This window comes from Notolepis coatsorum, assembly GCF_963971535.1.
Source record: "Notolepis coatsorum genome assembly, chromosome: 3".
Classification (NCBI taxonomy): domain Eukaryota; kingdom Metazoa; phylum Chordata; class Actinopteri; order Aulopiformes; family Paralepididae; genus Notolepis; species Notolepis coatsorum.
Genome location: NC_140167.1, coordinates 29,751,070 through 29,767,671, shown reverse-complemented (window position 1 = coordinate 29,767,671; position 16,602 = coordinate 29,751,070). Strand labels below are relative to the sequence as shown.

At 42.4% G+C, this 16,602-nt stretch overlaps 2 protein-coding genes across 2 annotated transcripts in view; both read right to left on the bottom strand.

The window, feature by feature from the left end:
• ldlrap1b (low density lipoprotein receptor adaptor protein 1b) overlaps window positions 1-1,547 on the bottom strand; it is a 60,966-nt gene extending 59,419 nt beyond the window's left edge. The window contains 1 exon segment of the mRNA XM_084309741.1: window positions 1,086-1,547. Within this exon segment, the coding sequence (XP_084165867.1) occupies window positions 1,086-1,170 (85 nt within the window). The 5' untranslated portion in view covers window positions 1,171-1,547.
• A 7,642-nt stretch (window positions 1,548-9,189) lies between these two features.
• The window catches only part of maco1b (macoilin 1b), a 36,594-nt gene continuing 29,181 nt past the window's right edge, over window positions 9,190-16,602 (bottom strand). Inside the window, exons 9-11 of the mRNA XM_084310412.1 lie at window positions 12,026-12,146; window positions 11,429-11,603; window positions 9,190-9,844 (exon numbers count right to left, since the gene is read on the bottom strand). Coding sequence (XP_084166538.1) covers window positions 9,642-9,844; window positions 11,429-11,603; window positions 12,026-12,146 — 499 coding nt within the window. The 3' untranslated portion in view covers window positions 9,190-9,641. The remainder of the gene's footprint in view (window positions 9,845-11,428; window positions 11,604-12,025; window positions 12,147-16,602) is intronic.

The window sequence follows — 16,602 nt, the reverse complement described above, 5'->3', positions numbered from 1 at the left end:
ACCCCATAATAAGCACAATGATGCATTCATCCCCTCTTCTAAAAAGCCACTCGTATTTTGTTGCACACTGTGTATCGCTTAGCAACAGCGCGTTGCTAGGTTTGTACAGTGAGTCAGGCGATGGTCACTCGTCCTCCTCACACCTCTCTTCCTAGCATGTTTATTTCTCCCCGTTGCACTTCTCCCCCATCCATCATTTTGATCTGAATTCCAGATTCGACCTCCTTTTGTTCGATATCTCACGACGAGCCCGACCTTCTGCACATCATCTAATCCATCTCAGTAACTGTCGTGACGACGTGGCAGACAACTGGGTGTTTCTGTTTTCAGAAGACCTCCATGAAACTTCTCATCGTGTGGAAACCACCCCACACGTTGGCTGCCGTTCAGTTTGAGTGGAAAATGAATAAACCAAAGGGGATAAATAACGGTACATAATGGTTTGGGGATACATCGTTTGACAGCTTTCAACCATCATGTACAGCGAATCCAAAGAAAGAGCTGCCTTCTGTGGCGCAGTTGGCAGTGTTGTGTCAAGTTCAAAAGCAAATAAAACAAAACGTTCCATACAGACAACCCCTCTAATCGAATGTAACGCTAGAGTCTAGATCCAATGTTTTGAAAACAATCATTACATTAATGCGTGTTGTGCACCAACGCGCGGGACTTCCACTTGACAGCCAAGTTATTCCATCTACCCGCAATGTATCCACCAGCTACACCACGCATTACAGTTGTTTTATTTGTCACATAAATAAGGTACATTACAGTGAAATGCTTGGTTCTGTATGAGCCCCCTGAGGAAAAAGTTAAAAGTATAAAGGCTCAAAAACTATACAAAATACACAAACAAGGTACAAAATGCAAACAATGAAGTACAAAATGCAGCTTTTTAAAATGCAGAAATTAGGTATGGGTTTGTGTAGTGTGCATCTTGTAGTAGTATTAGTAGTAAGTAACAGCCAGGGTTGAGGCTAGCTCAGTTTAGCTCAGCTACTATACTACTACTGCTCAGCTAAAGCTAGCAGCACCTTGTCGGTGTGTGAATGTGGTTAATAACGTAGAGAGAGCTCAGCAACACTTACTTTTATGTCTGCCCACACCCCACGACTGTTTAGCGATACTGGGGCTCCGGATGATCGCCCTTCCAGCCGATTTCAAAGCATCCATTCCGGGATCCAATCCAACAACTGGGGCAAAGAGCCCAACAAGCGTCCGTGTCTGTTCCCCCTCGAAGCACTTCGCTTGGTTTACTTACAGCCTTCCCTCCGCCAAACTTTTTCAGATGTTTTCTTTCCCCCCCAGCTTCACCGACAGCTCAGAATAATCGATGGATGATCACACTCGTTCCTGTGGGCGGTGTCATGTATGTAAATCAAGCGGATCATGTACATGACGCGTGTTTGTGGAATCACGCGAGCGAGGTCGCCTCGGCAGGGCGGTGCTACTGCTGCTGTCGATTGTTTTCTATTATCTCTATTGTCTTTTGTATGACATGAATGCGTGTTCGTTGTTTCACAAGTCACATCGCGGGCTTCCCATTGTTTGACATATCTCGTGTTTAATTCCAGACATGCATCTTTCCACAGGTCATACACACAGCTAATCATTAAAGCCACGTTCTATGTCAGTGGCAGTGCTCTGACGTCCACTCATAAAAGTGGAGAGCTGCAGGGGAGGCGAGAGCATAGCTGCTCCTTGAAGGAAGCCCTCTCTCTCTGCTGCACCACTTCTACTACAAACACCTGACCTGGGGGACATCTGGATCGGATCAGAAGGTGTGAGGGGGAGACAAGACAATTGGAAGAATTGTAGAGGAAGAGAAAGAAAAGAGAGGTGGGGGACCCTGATGTAAACAAGACAAGCGTCTTTCTCTGGTCTGCATCCCCTTAACAATTGTGTGTATTGAGCCGTACTGTAATTTGTACCCATTCTGCAATCTGTTAAATAAAGTTTTCATTAATTCAGGTAAAAATAAAATACAAATCTACATCATACATAATGAAAAAATATCATGCATGGGAAGGGATATCTATATCTTTCTTTATACATACATAGCCCAATTTAAAACAAACGCCTCTTTGTTTCCATTTCAAATGTCTGAGCTTACACCATCACATTTACAGTATCACACACTCAGAATGGCATTCAGAAAATCCTGCTCTACTGGATTTTACATGCTCAAGACAGAGGGAACTAGTATAGACCAATGCGTCCCCAAGGACATAAACATCCTACTCTCTGCTCTCACTCAACTGCCTCACTGACAAGATATTTCATGCCGAATAAAGTAATGACCTTAACTGCAATAAAGCTGGATCTGAGGACTCATTGTAGATTTAAAAACAAAAATCCTTCCCAAAAATAAGTTAATATCGTTCTCTCTGCTCAGGTACGGTCCCGTCTAACTTTCATGGTTTGCTGCCAACAGCCCTGCTCTGATGATGAAAGAGTGTTCTCCAACTTTGATGGCGTCCAAAATCTTCCAAGATCAACTTGAAAGCATATAAAACACCATTGATTGATTGATTGATTGATTGATTGATTGATTGATTGAAAACGTTATTAACAGATTGCAGAATGGGTACAATACAGTACAGCTCAATACACACAATTGTTAAGGGGATGCAGACCAGAGAAAGACTTTCGTCTTGTTTACATCAGGGTCCCCCATTTTCAATTAATCAGGACATATATGACATACATGACATACAGATAGACAGTACTGCTACATCTATACATTTATGACATACCAGATTTGCAAATACAGTACTGTTTGTGATACAAAGAGTCCAGAAAAGAGAGTATATACATTTGATGTAAAAACTGTACATTGGGGGAGGTTGGGTAGGTGGGGGGGCTGTACTGTACATTGGAGGTGGTTGGGTGGGTGGGGTGGGTTGGGTTGGGTAGGAGGGGTGGGTGGGGAACACTGTACAACTGTACAAGCAAAACTGTACATTGGAATATTGACAAAACCATACTTGGTAATTTACTGTACATTGGAGGGGGTTGGGTTAGGACATTTACAGGGGCCAGTTTCGAATTGCAGTCTCCCGTAGGTGTTCTGTGAGAGTGGTTTTGAAAGTGGGTAGAGATTCACATTCCTTTACAGCTTTGGGTAGGGCGTTCCACATTGATGTGGCATAATTGCGAAACGTGTTTAGTCGCTTGTTTGAGCCGAATCTGGGTTTAACATGATTTGTGGAGCTCCCTCTGGTGTTGTGATCGTGGTATTCACTGACCTTTGGGAAGTATTTCGACATGTACTGGTCGTGTAGTGTATCTTGTAGACCAGGCCCATTGCAAGTTGCTGTACTCTGTCCTCTACTCTAAGCCATCCTAGGTTGTCAAAGTGGGCAGGGGTGAGGTATTTTGACATGTACATGGGTACCTTGGTCGTGTAGTGTATCTTGTAGACCAGGCCCATTGCAAGTTGCTGTACTCTGTCGTCTACTCTAAAGCCATCCTAGGTTGTCAAAGTGGGCAGGGGTGAGGTGGGTTCTAGGAGTAAGGTCAAGCAGTAGTCTGACCAGTTTGTTTTGAGATGTTTGTAATTTAGTTTTTTAGCGCCTTTGGTACCATGAGGTGCAAGCATAGTCATAGTACCCTTGAATGAGTGCTCCTGCCAGAGTCTTCAGGGTATTCTTGTTTACCAGAGAGGAGATCCGGTACAAGAATAGTTTGTTGGTTGACTTTTTTTATTACATTGGATGCCATTTTGTCACAGGAAAGATTAGCCTCTAGAATGGAACCCAGGGTAATTTGAATTTAATCTTTCCTTGTGACAATATTGTCAAACAAGAATACCCTGAAGACTCTGGCAGGAGCACTCATTCAAGGGTACTACGACTATGCTTGCACCTCATGGTACCAAAGCACCTCAAAGGCACTAAAAACAAAATTACAAACATCTCAAAACAAACTGGTCAGACTACTGCTTGACCTTACTCCTAGAACCCACCTCACCCCTGCCCACTTTGACAACCTAGGATGGCTTAGAGTAGACGACAGAGTACAGCAACTTGCAATGGGCCTGGTCTACAAGATACACTACACGACCAAGGTACCCATGTACATGTCAAAATACTTCCCAAAGGTCAGTGAATACCATGATCACAACACCAGAGGGAGCTCCACAAATCATGTTAAACCCAGATTCGGCTCAAACAAGGGACTAAACACGTTTCGCAATTATGCCACATCAATGTGGAACGCCCTACCCAAAGCTGTAAAGGAATGTGAATCACTACCCACTTTCAAAAACACTCTAAAAAAACACCTACGGGAGACTGCAATTCGAAACTGGCCCCTGTAAATGTCCTAACACAACCCCCTCCAATGTACAGTAAATTACCAAGTATGGTCTTGTCAATATTCCAATGTACAGTTTTGTTTGTACAGTTGTACAGTGCCCCCCCCCCCCCCCCACTCCTACCCTCTCTGGTCTGCATCCCCTTAACAATTGTATGTATTGAGCTGTACTGTACTGTACCCATTCTGCAATCTGTTAATAAAGTTTTCAATCAATCAATCAATCACCCACTGTAACTGAGAAGCCGTCGGTCTTGCTGAGTTTGTCATTTGAACCGAAGAGAATGGACTCTGTTTTGCCCATGTGTAATGATAGTTTGTTATCAGCGAGCCATATGCAGATTCTGCCTAGTTCCGAGCTGAGGGTTTTTCAACCTGTAACTTGTTCTTGTCAGAGACCAGCAGGGCTGAGTCATCCGCAAACAGGAACAAGTTGCAGTCACTTGACTTTTAATTCATCTATGGATGAATGGGAATCTATGGATGCTACTTTAGAGAACAGAAGATCGACAGAAAATTACTATGTGACAGATGTGATGAATGTGCTTCAGCTACGTATTCATACTTGTAGGTACATAGATATAGATATGAACAAACCAGTCAAGTCATAGCTGTGGCCTTGAGTGTCTATTCATTGCAGCAACAGATCCCATCTGCAATTCCTCATCCCGTGTCTTGGCCAACTTTATTTTTACAATACTTTTGTATTTCAATGTTCTCTTCTTTGCAGATGACCAATTCATGTTTACTATTAATTTCCCACAGCCCTTATTTTCCAAGGGGAAACATTTCAAGGCAGAGGAAATTGGCACTGCATTTTTCATTAGGCAATAATTTTTTTTTTGAACAGACATTATGCTTATTGAATAAACCAAGAGGAAGATGAGAACGAGCTAGACCTTCTCAACTATACCACCATCAACTCAGATGGATTTACTGTAGATTAGCATTGCCTAATTGGAACCCTGGTATTTAGTGTAATTTGCCTAACACTTGGTAGAAAATACCCATTATAATCTATATCAAAACGCTAGACTCTGCCAAGCAACGATGTCAAACTGTAATGCGCTCAGGATTGAATATAATACAAGCAATTCTCTCTTCTCATGCTGAAAAGGTTAATTGAGCATTTTGGGGGTTAAACCTGCTATGGGATGGAGATCTGAATGCTGAAGGCTTCTTTCATGCATTGAAATTAACTGTCCTTGGCAGACGGTCTCATTATCTCCCCTCAAATCTCCAAGTGCACTGGATGAATTATCACCGTCCAAATCAAATTGTGGCAGCCCATAATTGGTTTCCTTTCATAGCTCCACGAGTGAAATCACAAACGTCCCGGATTGCGATTATTTCAGAAGTTACAGAGGCAGGTTGTCGGATGTTGTCATAGAAATAACAAGAGTAGAGTAGATGTGCTGAAATTCTCACACTTTTGAAGTTTGACTTCATTGATTTACAACTCCAAATGTTAATCTGCTGCTGTTTGCAAAGAGCTGCCACACAGTTGGGAGTGATTTCTAGCTGTGATCAAAGAGTGGTTAGCATGGCAAATTATGTATTGTTGGAACTCCTTTACATTTTACAGCAATGGAAATGGCAAATTAGTAGTTCTGTAGCATATCACCAATCTATGTGGACAGAGGTTCCTGCAACCCGATACATACTGCCTCCTAGTGGATATAAGATGACAATGCAGTGTGTATGAGAAAAACATGCCAGAACATGCATAGGACCTATCTCAAACCCTCAAAGCAACAGTTGTGATTGGAGGATCAAGAAAAGAGGGCGGGGCTTGATATAAGTCAATTGATTTCATGTAGTTACATGCATTTAGACAAAGTCAAGTCTAAAGCTACATTCACACTGCAAGCCTTAGTGCTTAATTGTGATTTAGTGCTCAGATCAGATTTTTTTGTTTGGCTGTTCACATTATATTTTAAATGTGGATCAGATCAGATTCCAGTGTGAACTGGTCACGCGCCTGAACTGACCTACATGCAAAAATTAACAATAACGAAGATGGCTTTAAACATGGAGGACACTGAAGTAACAGTTCATGGCCTAATTTATAAATTGATGTGCAGTGGAGACCAGAAAATCTGTGAGCAGATGATAATGGGGGCGAGGAGGTGAATGAGAGCCATTTCTTCTTTTAATTTGCTTTCAAACACAGACCGGTTATGATACGTCTTAAGTTTTGCTTGTACAGAATTATCGCCCCAAATACTTACAGTAAGGTAAACTCCTCATGGTTCCTCCACTGACAAAATCACAGCAGTCTTCCATGTTTGTATTCACAGAATGACTCCTGCGGCTGCCAGCACAGAATTGTGATTCCATGTGATTTATGCTGTTCACACTGTGAAAGAAAGAATCAGATCAGAGTCACATGAGCAAAAAATATTAAAGGGAGACACACCAGATGGGCACCAATTGCAAGAAAAAAAGTTTATTTCTTGTAAACCTCACAGAGAGCGAGAGCGCAGCCGAGGTCAGACCTGGGGAGATACGGAGCAATGACTTGTGGGCATAGAAAACAAACAAAAACACTTTTCTATACTTTCAGTATCAGCTGACGAACCAGCTAACTAAACTGTTTCTGGAGCCAATGACAAACAAAAAAAAAAAAGTCTCCATATACAGTAGGTTGAGAACCACACATAGAAATGACCATTTCGGATGACGGCAAAAACCACGTCAGACTCAAGCTAGTTCTCCCTGCAGGAAATGACAATAATACCAGAAAGAGGAGTTTAAGGAAAACTGTTAAACTGCTTTCAACACCCATTTCCCAAATACCCATTGCAAATACTGTAACATTCACAAAAAGAAGTGTAATTTCCTAGTTCCTTACTTTCAACTAAGTAAACAGTCCACTACAAACAGGTGACCAGTTGCTTTACCTGCTCGACCAATACTTCAATTAAATGATATTCAAGAGGACATTTGACAAACATGTCAGCCAATGTATTTGCAGTACATTCTTGGAGAGCACATATTACTAGAAAACAAGCATTCCATTCTTGGCACATGGACTGAAGCTGAATATTCATAAAATAAGTCGTTTTCATTTTTACCGCAAAATTAAGTGGAGCTTTCTCTCATTTGGCATATCCTATGCTTTGTTTCTTGTATACGAGTATACACGGCACGCTCAAAGTCCATCTACAGTTTTTCCCTTTCAAACAGCATGTGTTTTTTGTTGTGTGTGTTTTTTACAGTGCAATTTTAAGTCAGAAAATCAAAACATGGAACAGTAGTTAAACCATGGGGCAAAGTTGACAGCAGTGGGGACAGTAGCTAAACCATGGGGCAGAAGTTGACAGCAGTGGGGACAGTAGTTAAACCATGGGGCAGAGGTTGACAGCAGTGGGGACAGTAGTTAAACCATGGGGCAGAGGTTGACAGCAGTGGGGACAGTAGTTAAACCATGGGGCAGAGGTTGACAGCAGTGGGGACAGTAGTTAAACCATGGGGCAGAGGTTGACAGCAGTGGGGACAGTAGTTAAACCATGGGGCAGAGGTTGGCAGCAGTGGGGACAGTAGTTAAACCATGGGGCAGAGGTTGGCAGCAGTGGGGACAGTAGTTAAACCATGGGGCAGAGGTTGGCAGCAGTGGGGACAGTAGTTAAACCATGGGGCAGAGGATGACAGCAGTGGGGGCAGTAGTTAAACCATGGGGCAGAGATTGGCAGCAGTGGCAGGTGCTACTGTGGACTGCAGGGGAGGAGCCATGCAGAGCTTGGAACCTGTGCGCAGTAGAATTTGTGGTGACTTACATCATGGTAGTCGGTACGGTATATGGCCAGGCTGGAAAGGACTAAAGTTACCATAAAATCTTTATGTTTATGCTGTTGTCCACTATTTATTAATCAAGGCTGGTACATTTTGTGATAATGCTGTTGTCCAGTATTTATTAATCAAGGCTGGTAAATGTTGTGTTTATTGGAAGGGGTGAAGTTGCCCTTGAATTCTGATTAGGTTAGAATTCAAGTCAGAATCCCCTCCTACTTTCCTACTTTGGTGGTGCCAAATAACTGTCCTTTCCAGTTTGGCCAGATGCTTATACAAAATCAGAAGGGCTGGGCAGTATCAATCCATTAACAATCCATTCATTGAACCCATCTCAAGCCCCGCCCCATTTCCATTGATCATCCAATCACAACCGTTGCTTCCTTCGGACAACAATGTTTGCCAGAGGGAAGCAACGGTTGCGTTTGGAGGATCAAGGGGGGAAAATGGCAGGCTTGAAACAGTCAATTAAGTCCTGTCTCAAGGCACTGTAATCATGACAACTAGTGAGACTATGCAGCACTTCGAGAAGGCAATAATACTCACTTCTCTTTACACAAACTCAAAAAAAAAATTGACAGGATTGAGGAAAACACAAGGAAAGTAAAACCAAACAATGTTTTTCATCACGCTGGACATTTTGGGAGTCGCTCAAGTCGGTTCACTGTTGACGTCAAGGAAAAAATGTGAAACGTCTCTGTGCTGCTCTGTTTACATCTCAAGTTATTTTCCCGCTTGTTGTGGTTCAAAATCTATCAACACTTGTTTCCAAGGAGTGGAGGAGGAGAAGAACGCACAAAGTACACTTTAAAAAAAGGGCAATAACAAAACCAATGACCACAAAACCCCCAAGAACAGCTGAGGAGGGCAAGGTTCAATTTGGTCTCAATTTGGACAAAAAGAAGAACTTGGAACGCAAACAGGGTGAGGGTCGGTCTGTGCCACCATTGCACTACATTCCTCCAGTTGTACAGATGTCAACGTCCTACCTTTGGGGGATTAACTGATATTTGTCAATTCAGACATAAAAATGGAGGGGGGGGGGGGGGGGGGGGGGGGGGGGTGCACCCCGCTTCAGCAGAAATCTGTATTCCAAATTTAGAAAACCAAAAAATAAATAAAAATAAGCAGCCATTCCCAGAGGCCAAAGAGCAGGTAACTGGTTGCAGCAGGTGGTTGTAATGGTGAGGGCTGGAAGGCCCTGGAGATAAAGGTAGCATGCCCGGTTCTGTGAGGTTTCACTAGACACTTACAAGAGAGAAAAAAACTAAAACAGGGATTTTTCTAGTTGACATGTGATGTCCCTTAAAGTCTTTTTTTTGTCTTTTGTTTTAACTACAACAAATACAGTCACACAATACAACATCCTTCTGACCTGGCAAAGAGGGGAGAACAACAAAACCGAATTTGAGGAGGGAAGGGGGGGGGGGGGGGACACACGTTCTCAGCCGCAGACACGCCGAGCAGACTTTGGAAGTGGTGCATCTGCAGAGAAGAAGAATAAAAACTCAATGGAGGATGGAGGGAGGGAGCGTTCACTTTTTGAGGGGCAGGTAGACGGAGGCGTTGGGGTCCAGGCCGGAGGGATTGGTGTCCATGAACTTGGAGGAGTAGTGGGGGGCCACAGGGGCCATGCTGCTGGAGTCTGCTGTGTAGGAGATGCTGGGCATGACGGCCATCACCTCGGCTATCTTCTGCTTCAGGTCTTTGATCTCCTGGTCCTTCTGCAGGCTCTGACCTGAAAAGACACACATATATATGTTGTTGGGTGTTGCTCGACAACCCAGACAGACTATTACCGGTAGCTATAATATAATAAGCATATACCACGGCCTGAAGTAAGTTATTGCTTTTATAAAACGAGTATCACCAAGTATGGCAATATGAAAGTTATAGACACATTATACTACATTATACCTGGCCAGGTTTCATAAAATAAACACACAGCAACAAAAAAATGTATCTATAATTTATTGATAATTTCTCCCGCCAAGCAATGTAGTTCTTCAGACATTTAGCAGAATGGTTTAATGCTCACATTACCCCATGAAAATGTTAAATAAAGTGAAAACGCAAGATAGTAATAAGCAAATGACCAAGGTCTAGACCATTTCCTGCTTGTTGCCAGTGCCAAGAAACAACGGAGGCCAAATGAAAAGAATGATACGCTCAGTTCATTCACTTGATCTCGCTCCGAGGGACAGTGTGTTCTCACTCTAGCACCAACCTCACTCAGTTAAACTCACAGTCGTTCACAGTGGAGCAGTCCTCTGTGTGAACTTACTTTCCTTTTCATTCAAGTAGATCTTGTGGTGATAACATTACTACAAGCCCCAAGTGAATGGGACCGGCTGAGACTCCTCATCTCTCTCGCCCGCCTGCCTGCCCGCCCTCCCTGTCTCCATCTCTCTCTGTACATTCTCATGTAACCATTTTCAGCAACTAAACGGTAAACAAAATAAAAATGCTAATAGGCCACTGGCACTCTGTGGCATGTGGTGCGTGCGTGTGTGTGTGTGTGTGTTCCTGCTATAGGCTACTTTTTTTTTTTTTTTTTACATTGATTATCTTTTAACAATCCTAATGCAGAAAGAGGTCCTGCAGACTATTTTATTCAAACGGAAGATAGATTCTTATTTATCTTTATATACATAATAATCGTGAAACCGTGATATTTCCCTCAGACAAGTACCATCAGAATTTCATACAGTGACATTCTTAGTACCAAGTGTCAGTCATACTGTTGTCATTGTGCCAAGTGTGTCTGTCATACTGCAGCTCTTTGTAAGTTGTTGACATGTCTCTGCACCCTCGTCAGCAAAGTAAATTCCTGTGCATTCATTGGATTTTCCAATTCCGATATCAGAATATCTGTACCTTAGAAAGAAAATTACCCTATGCAAGTCATAAACCCCATTAGTTCAATTGTTGAGAGGGTTTAAAGGAAGGAAGACTATCAGCCTTACAAATGGGTGTAGTGACGACTCAACTGAATGGTAAATCAAGGTTGTAGACCCGAGATGGTAATTAATTTCCTTCATCGCAATCACCCAACTAAACCCATGAGGCCCTGTTTCAAGGGATGTGCAATAAACTAGGAACATGTGGAAATCTACTGGGGACATGTGCAATAGAGACATTGCAATTACCTTTTGATGGGGATATACTGGTGAAATTGGACCATTGACTATAGTTACAGGTAAAACTGAACCCTAGACTGTAGTTACGATTTATAAACTGTATTGAGTTTTTAACTTGTTTCCTCTTTTTTTAATGCATTATGCTATTATAAAAACAGCCTCTGTATTTTGTATGGTCTGACCTTGTGCGATCTCCAGCTGCCTCTTGGCGTCTCCCAGAGCAGAGAAGAGGTCCATTTTGATCCTGGTCTCTGCACTCAGACTGTTCTCCAGATGCTGGGTCTTTTCCTGCATGGCCGACAGCGCCGACATCAGGACCTCCGTGTCCTTCTCATTCTCTTTATACTTATGCAGCTCCTGGGAGATGGCGGGGAAGGGAGGGGGAGGGAGAGGCAGGTTGTGTCAGGAAGTTAGCGTCATTGTCTGGGTGGTACTCTCTGGCTGGCGTGTGTGTGTGTGTGTGTGTGTGTGTGTGTGTGTGTGTGTGTGTGTGTGTGTGTGTGTGTGTGTGTGTGTGGGGGCAGGGTAGATGGCACTTATCTGCACGATAAATTCAGTCCTCTTAACTTTAATTAAACAGCTGTAGAACGACTTCCATAATAGATCAAATGGAATCTAATTTAATACTGCATGCGCAGCGAACAGTTTGTTCCCGAGCACGGAATGGAAGACGGAAATCAAATGTGGTGTCTTTGGCCCGACTCTGGCACATTTCCAGTTTCAATTAAAACACACAACAATATACAGACCAAATAAACAAGCAAGAACAAGAGGCCAACCTGCACGTTCATCTCCAGCTCTCGGATCTGGTCCTCCTTGAGCTTGATGTCCATGTTTAGTTTCTTACACTCTGCCTCCAGCTCAGTGATCCGCCTGCGCAGCGTGTCTGTGCACTCCCCCCTGAGGAGAGGAAGAGGGAGACGGCAAAAAGGAGTTGGTGTGCATCCATACAGACATCATACCTTTGAACACCTGCGGCTTATAGTCAGGTGCGGCTTGTATATGTACACATTTATTTTTCGTTCTATATCTAGCTGGTGCGGCTTATATTCAGGTGCGGCTTATAGTCCGGCAATTACGGTAGAGTAAATTCATATTCATTCAGCCATTATTGCTGATCTTCCACCCTACATCACTTAATTACTGGACTGGAACTCTGGACCCTATCATACTCGCTCTGGTGACTGGCTCGCACTTACGGTCCCCAGAGTTTGCACTGAATTAGGAAAATCTACTTTTAGCTTCTGTGGCCCTGACACACGGAATGTTTTGCAAAGCACCTTAACACTTTGAGTACCAGCCACGACAATTGTCGTTTTATCAGCCCCCCCCCCGGTGAGTGCCGACGACGACAAATGTCGTTTATTTTTTTATTAGCGATCTGAATTCATATTTCATCAACAGAATCTCCCGTTGGTACAGCAGCCCCTCCAGGAGCTCAGATGGGAAAAAGCGCCCGCTATCGTCTATCCCTGTGTAACTGCAGGTCAGTCGATTAGACTGACCTGGGATCTGTAGATCTGTAGAGGTGGAGCCAACTGGCACCATTGTGCTGGCGAGCCATCTGATTGCGAGACGGAATGCAGCCTGGAATATATATTTACAGCAGCCAATAATCAATCAATAAGCGTGATCGATATTTGGAATGGCGATCAGGAATTGGAATAATCTTTTTGGAGAAGATCTGATCTAAGGTAAGGAGTCTATGTTACCAGTCTTGGGGTAATCGGAGCTGTATTCACTGAGATAACAGCGTGTCCCTATGTGTGTATGTGTGTGTGTGTGAGCTTGAGGAAACGAGAGAATAGATTTTTCAGCCCGCGTCTATAGTGTGCATAAGTACACATATACTATCGATAATCTAGCATTTATTTGAAAACGATTCATAAATAGGCAGACAAATGACAACGTGTCTAGTGTATTCGAGAATATTCCAATAAATGCCGTTTATGAGGGAATCTTTAAATTTTCCGAAAATTTTCAAGAGAACAATAGCTTTTCGAAATGCTATAAAAAGGATATGAACCGATTAAAAAACAATCCGTTTCGACAATGTTTACTGCAGTCATTGATAAGCGACGGGCAGATTAGACACATAGCCATAATTTAAAACATAGATTAGGCGTTTTTAACGCTAACATTGAAGTGGATGATGGCATTCAACGGGGTAAAAATGTAAACAAGGTCGGCACTGAAACTGTTAACAGGCACCCAGAAAAGTAGGGCTGACCGATTAATCGATTTTAAATCGAAATTGCGATTTGAAATGATGCAATTAGCCAATAACAAAGCCTGCGATTTGGGATACGTTATACAGCGAGTTTGATTCAAGGTTTTTTCTTGCATGCCAGTCATGCTTACGAATCAGAAGTGCTGTGCTCTCATTGCTCACCAATCAGAAGTAGCCCAAGGTAGCTAGTAGGCTTGGGCGATATGACGGTATTACGGTATACCAGGGTATTTCAAAATCCCGCCGGTATGATTCTCAATACCGTGACGTCACAGACTGTGCGCCAAATCACAAATGGGTTTCCTTCTATTACACTGACACGGAGTTGATTGTAGTGCACAGCATGCGCCGGCAGAGGGCAGGGCAGTCCGTCTTTCCCTCTCTCAGTCAGAGCAGGATGACGCAATGCGCGTGTTCCTTTGAAATGGATTCTGCATGAGTGGACTCTGGGACACGTTGTTTTGGTACCGGTAAGTCATGTTATGGTTAAGCGATTGGAAGATGAATGTATGAGATATGAATGCTGGGAGTGTATGTTTGGTAAACCGCTCCAGTTCGACTGTGTGTGTGCGTATTGGCTTGGCGATTCACTACATTGGTTTAACGGCTTAAGCTGGGTTTTGATTATCACTTAATCAATGCAGAATACATTTTGTGCGTCTGTATGTGTAGTTGTGTACTACTGTCGTGAGTTTGTGAGTCATATTGCTCCAATTTCAGCCTCCGTTATACGTTATTTGTTCCGTATGACTAGTTTCATATCAGAGTGTCTAGACCAGGGGTGTCAAACTCATTTTCACAGAGGGCCACATCAGCATTATGGTTGCCCTCAAAGGGCCAAAGACCGTATAAATGTTAATGTAATGTAAAATAAATGTAGCTACTCATTTACATATTGTTAAACATGTTGTTTCTGTATTTTTTACTTATTCAAGTTATACATATTGCATATGCATTTGCATAGATGTACAAATATGTTAGCTTATGTTATTTTAACAAATAATTTTAGTTTATCAGAACCCCATATTACTCCATTAATCAATGATCAAACCATTCAAGTAAATAACAAAGAAGAAGATCATCAAATACAAGCTATGACATTAAGTTTGTTCAAAACCTTTTTGTCACAGTCAAGAGGGGCAGAACTAACAACTGAGCTGCAAAGAACACGTGGGACAGATGTAGCAGATGTTACAAAAACAAATGGCTGCACACAACCTTGCAGAGGCCATACATCCAACTAATGGAAGATAGTTTAATTAACTTTAATTAACAGATTGCAGAATGGGTACAGTACAGTACAGCTCAATACACACAATTGTTAAGGGGATGCAGACCAGATAAAGACTTTCGACTTGTTTACATCAGGGTCCCCCATTTTCAATTCGTAATGAAATTGCTATTATGTGTCTGCATGAATACACAACTGTAACTGTACTCGAATAACAAAATAAGGGTTGTCTCAGTTCACAACTATATTGGTCAAGTTTTGGGTGGGACTTGTTTGCGTCCCTACAGCTTCTTATTCAATTGAGCGAGATGCTCGGTTATGTCACACAGCCAGTTTGCATCTGACAGTTCAGACAATATTTCTTCAACCCTTTGTTACCTATTCCGCCTGGATCTTTTTTGTATTTTGGGCTGTAAAATTGTCAAAGAATGTCTGAGGAGTAAGTGCTTTTGGCTTTTTTCCTTTGTTACTTCATCAATACCTCAGATGTTCAACATACATGTATGTGTAAGAATGTGTACTAACTAAGGCTGTCAAAGTTAAAGCTTTATTAACGCATTAACCCACAATTATTTTAACGCCGCTATTTTTTAACCCAAGATTAATGTTTAAGAAAAGAAAGGAAGAAAAGAATTTTTTTTTTTTTTTTTTTTTTTTACCAGAGCTCTTGGGGGGCCACATCAAATGACGTGGCGGGCCACATTTGGCCCGCGGGCCATGAGTTTGACACCTATGGTCTAGACTGTTCACGCTAATTTGTTTACTTTGGCAACACGGGTCGCTAAGGAATTTAGGTTTGAGGTTGAAGAAAGTGCACTTTTAGGTTGAAAGAACGGCCCTAATGTCAACGTGTTTCAATATAAGCGTCATGTATGGTGATAACGGGTATATTGTTAACTTAACCCCCCCCCCCTTAAGCTAGCTAACCCTGCTCAAGTCAAGTCAAGTCAAGTCAAGTCAAGTCAATTTTATTTATATAGCACATTTCCAGGCAGCGGCAGCTGGCACCAAAGTGCTTCACAGGCAGGTTGATAAAAACTAAATTATGTGATGCAAGATATAAGATTAAAAACATAGTAAAGCAATGAAAGTAATAAAAACAAAATAATATGATGCAAGATATAAGATTAAAAACATAGTAAAGCAATGAAAGTAATAAAAACAGGTAGGACACAGTAAAACAAAGAGGATAGAAGGGCCAGGGGTCTAGTGGTGATTAAGTGGGGGGGAAGGCCAAGGAGAACAGGTAGGTTTTTAAAAGTGGTTTAAAAGCCTGCACGGTCTGGGCGGTCCGTAACTCCGTACGCTGAGGGGGAGGCTGTTCCACAATCTAGGCGCTGCGGTGGAGAAAGCTCTGTCTCCCCTAGTCTTGAGCCTAGTTCTAGGCACCACCAATAGCAGCTGGTGAGCTGATCTAAGGGATCGGTGGAGGGTGTGGCGGTGCAAAAAAATGAATAATTGTAATCGCAATCGCACTATCTGTCCGAAAAATCACAATTAGATTATTTCCCAAAATCGTGCAGCCCTACAGAAAAGTGCAAATTTTTTTACTTGAACTTGAGGACTGCATACTTTTTTTGCAAAGCTTAGCTTTATACGTAGAGCACATGCATTAGCCTGGTCTCTTTTGAAAGAGAATATTCTGAAGTTACTAATGGAAAATAGGAAAATCACTTTTAGTGCTAATGAAATAGGTCTGAACTTGAGTTGAACTTGTGTACTCACATTTTTCTGTAGTGGTTGCAAGATTCCACATTCCAATATTCCAGCATAGAGGAATAAACTGGAAAACACTGCGGTTCCATAGCCTGAAGTCTTATGTAGGTCCAAATTTGATAAAAATCCGTTCAGAAATAGGCGGCTGGGTGGCGCAGCGGTCTAAGCACTCATCACCA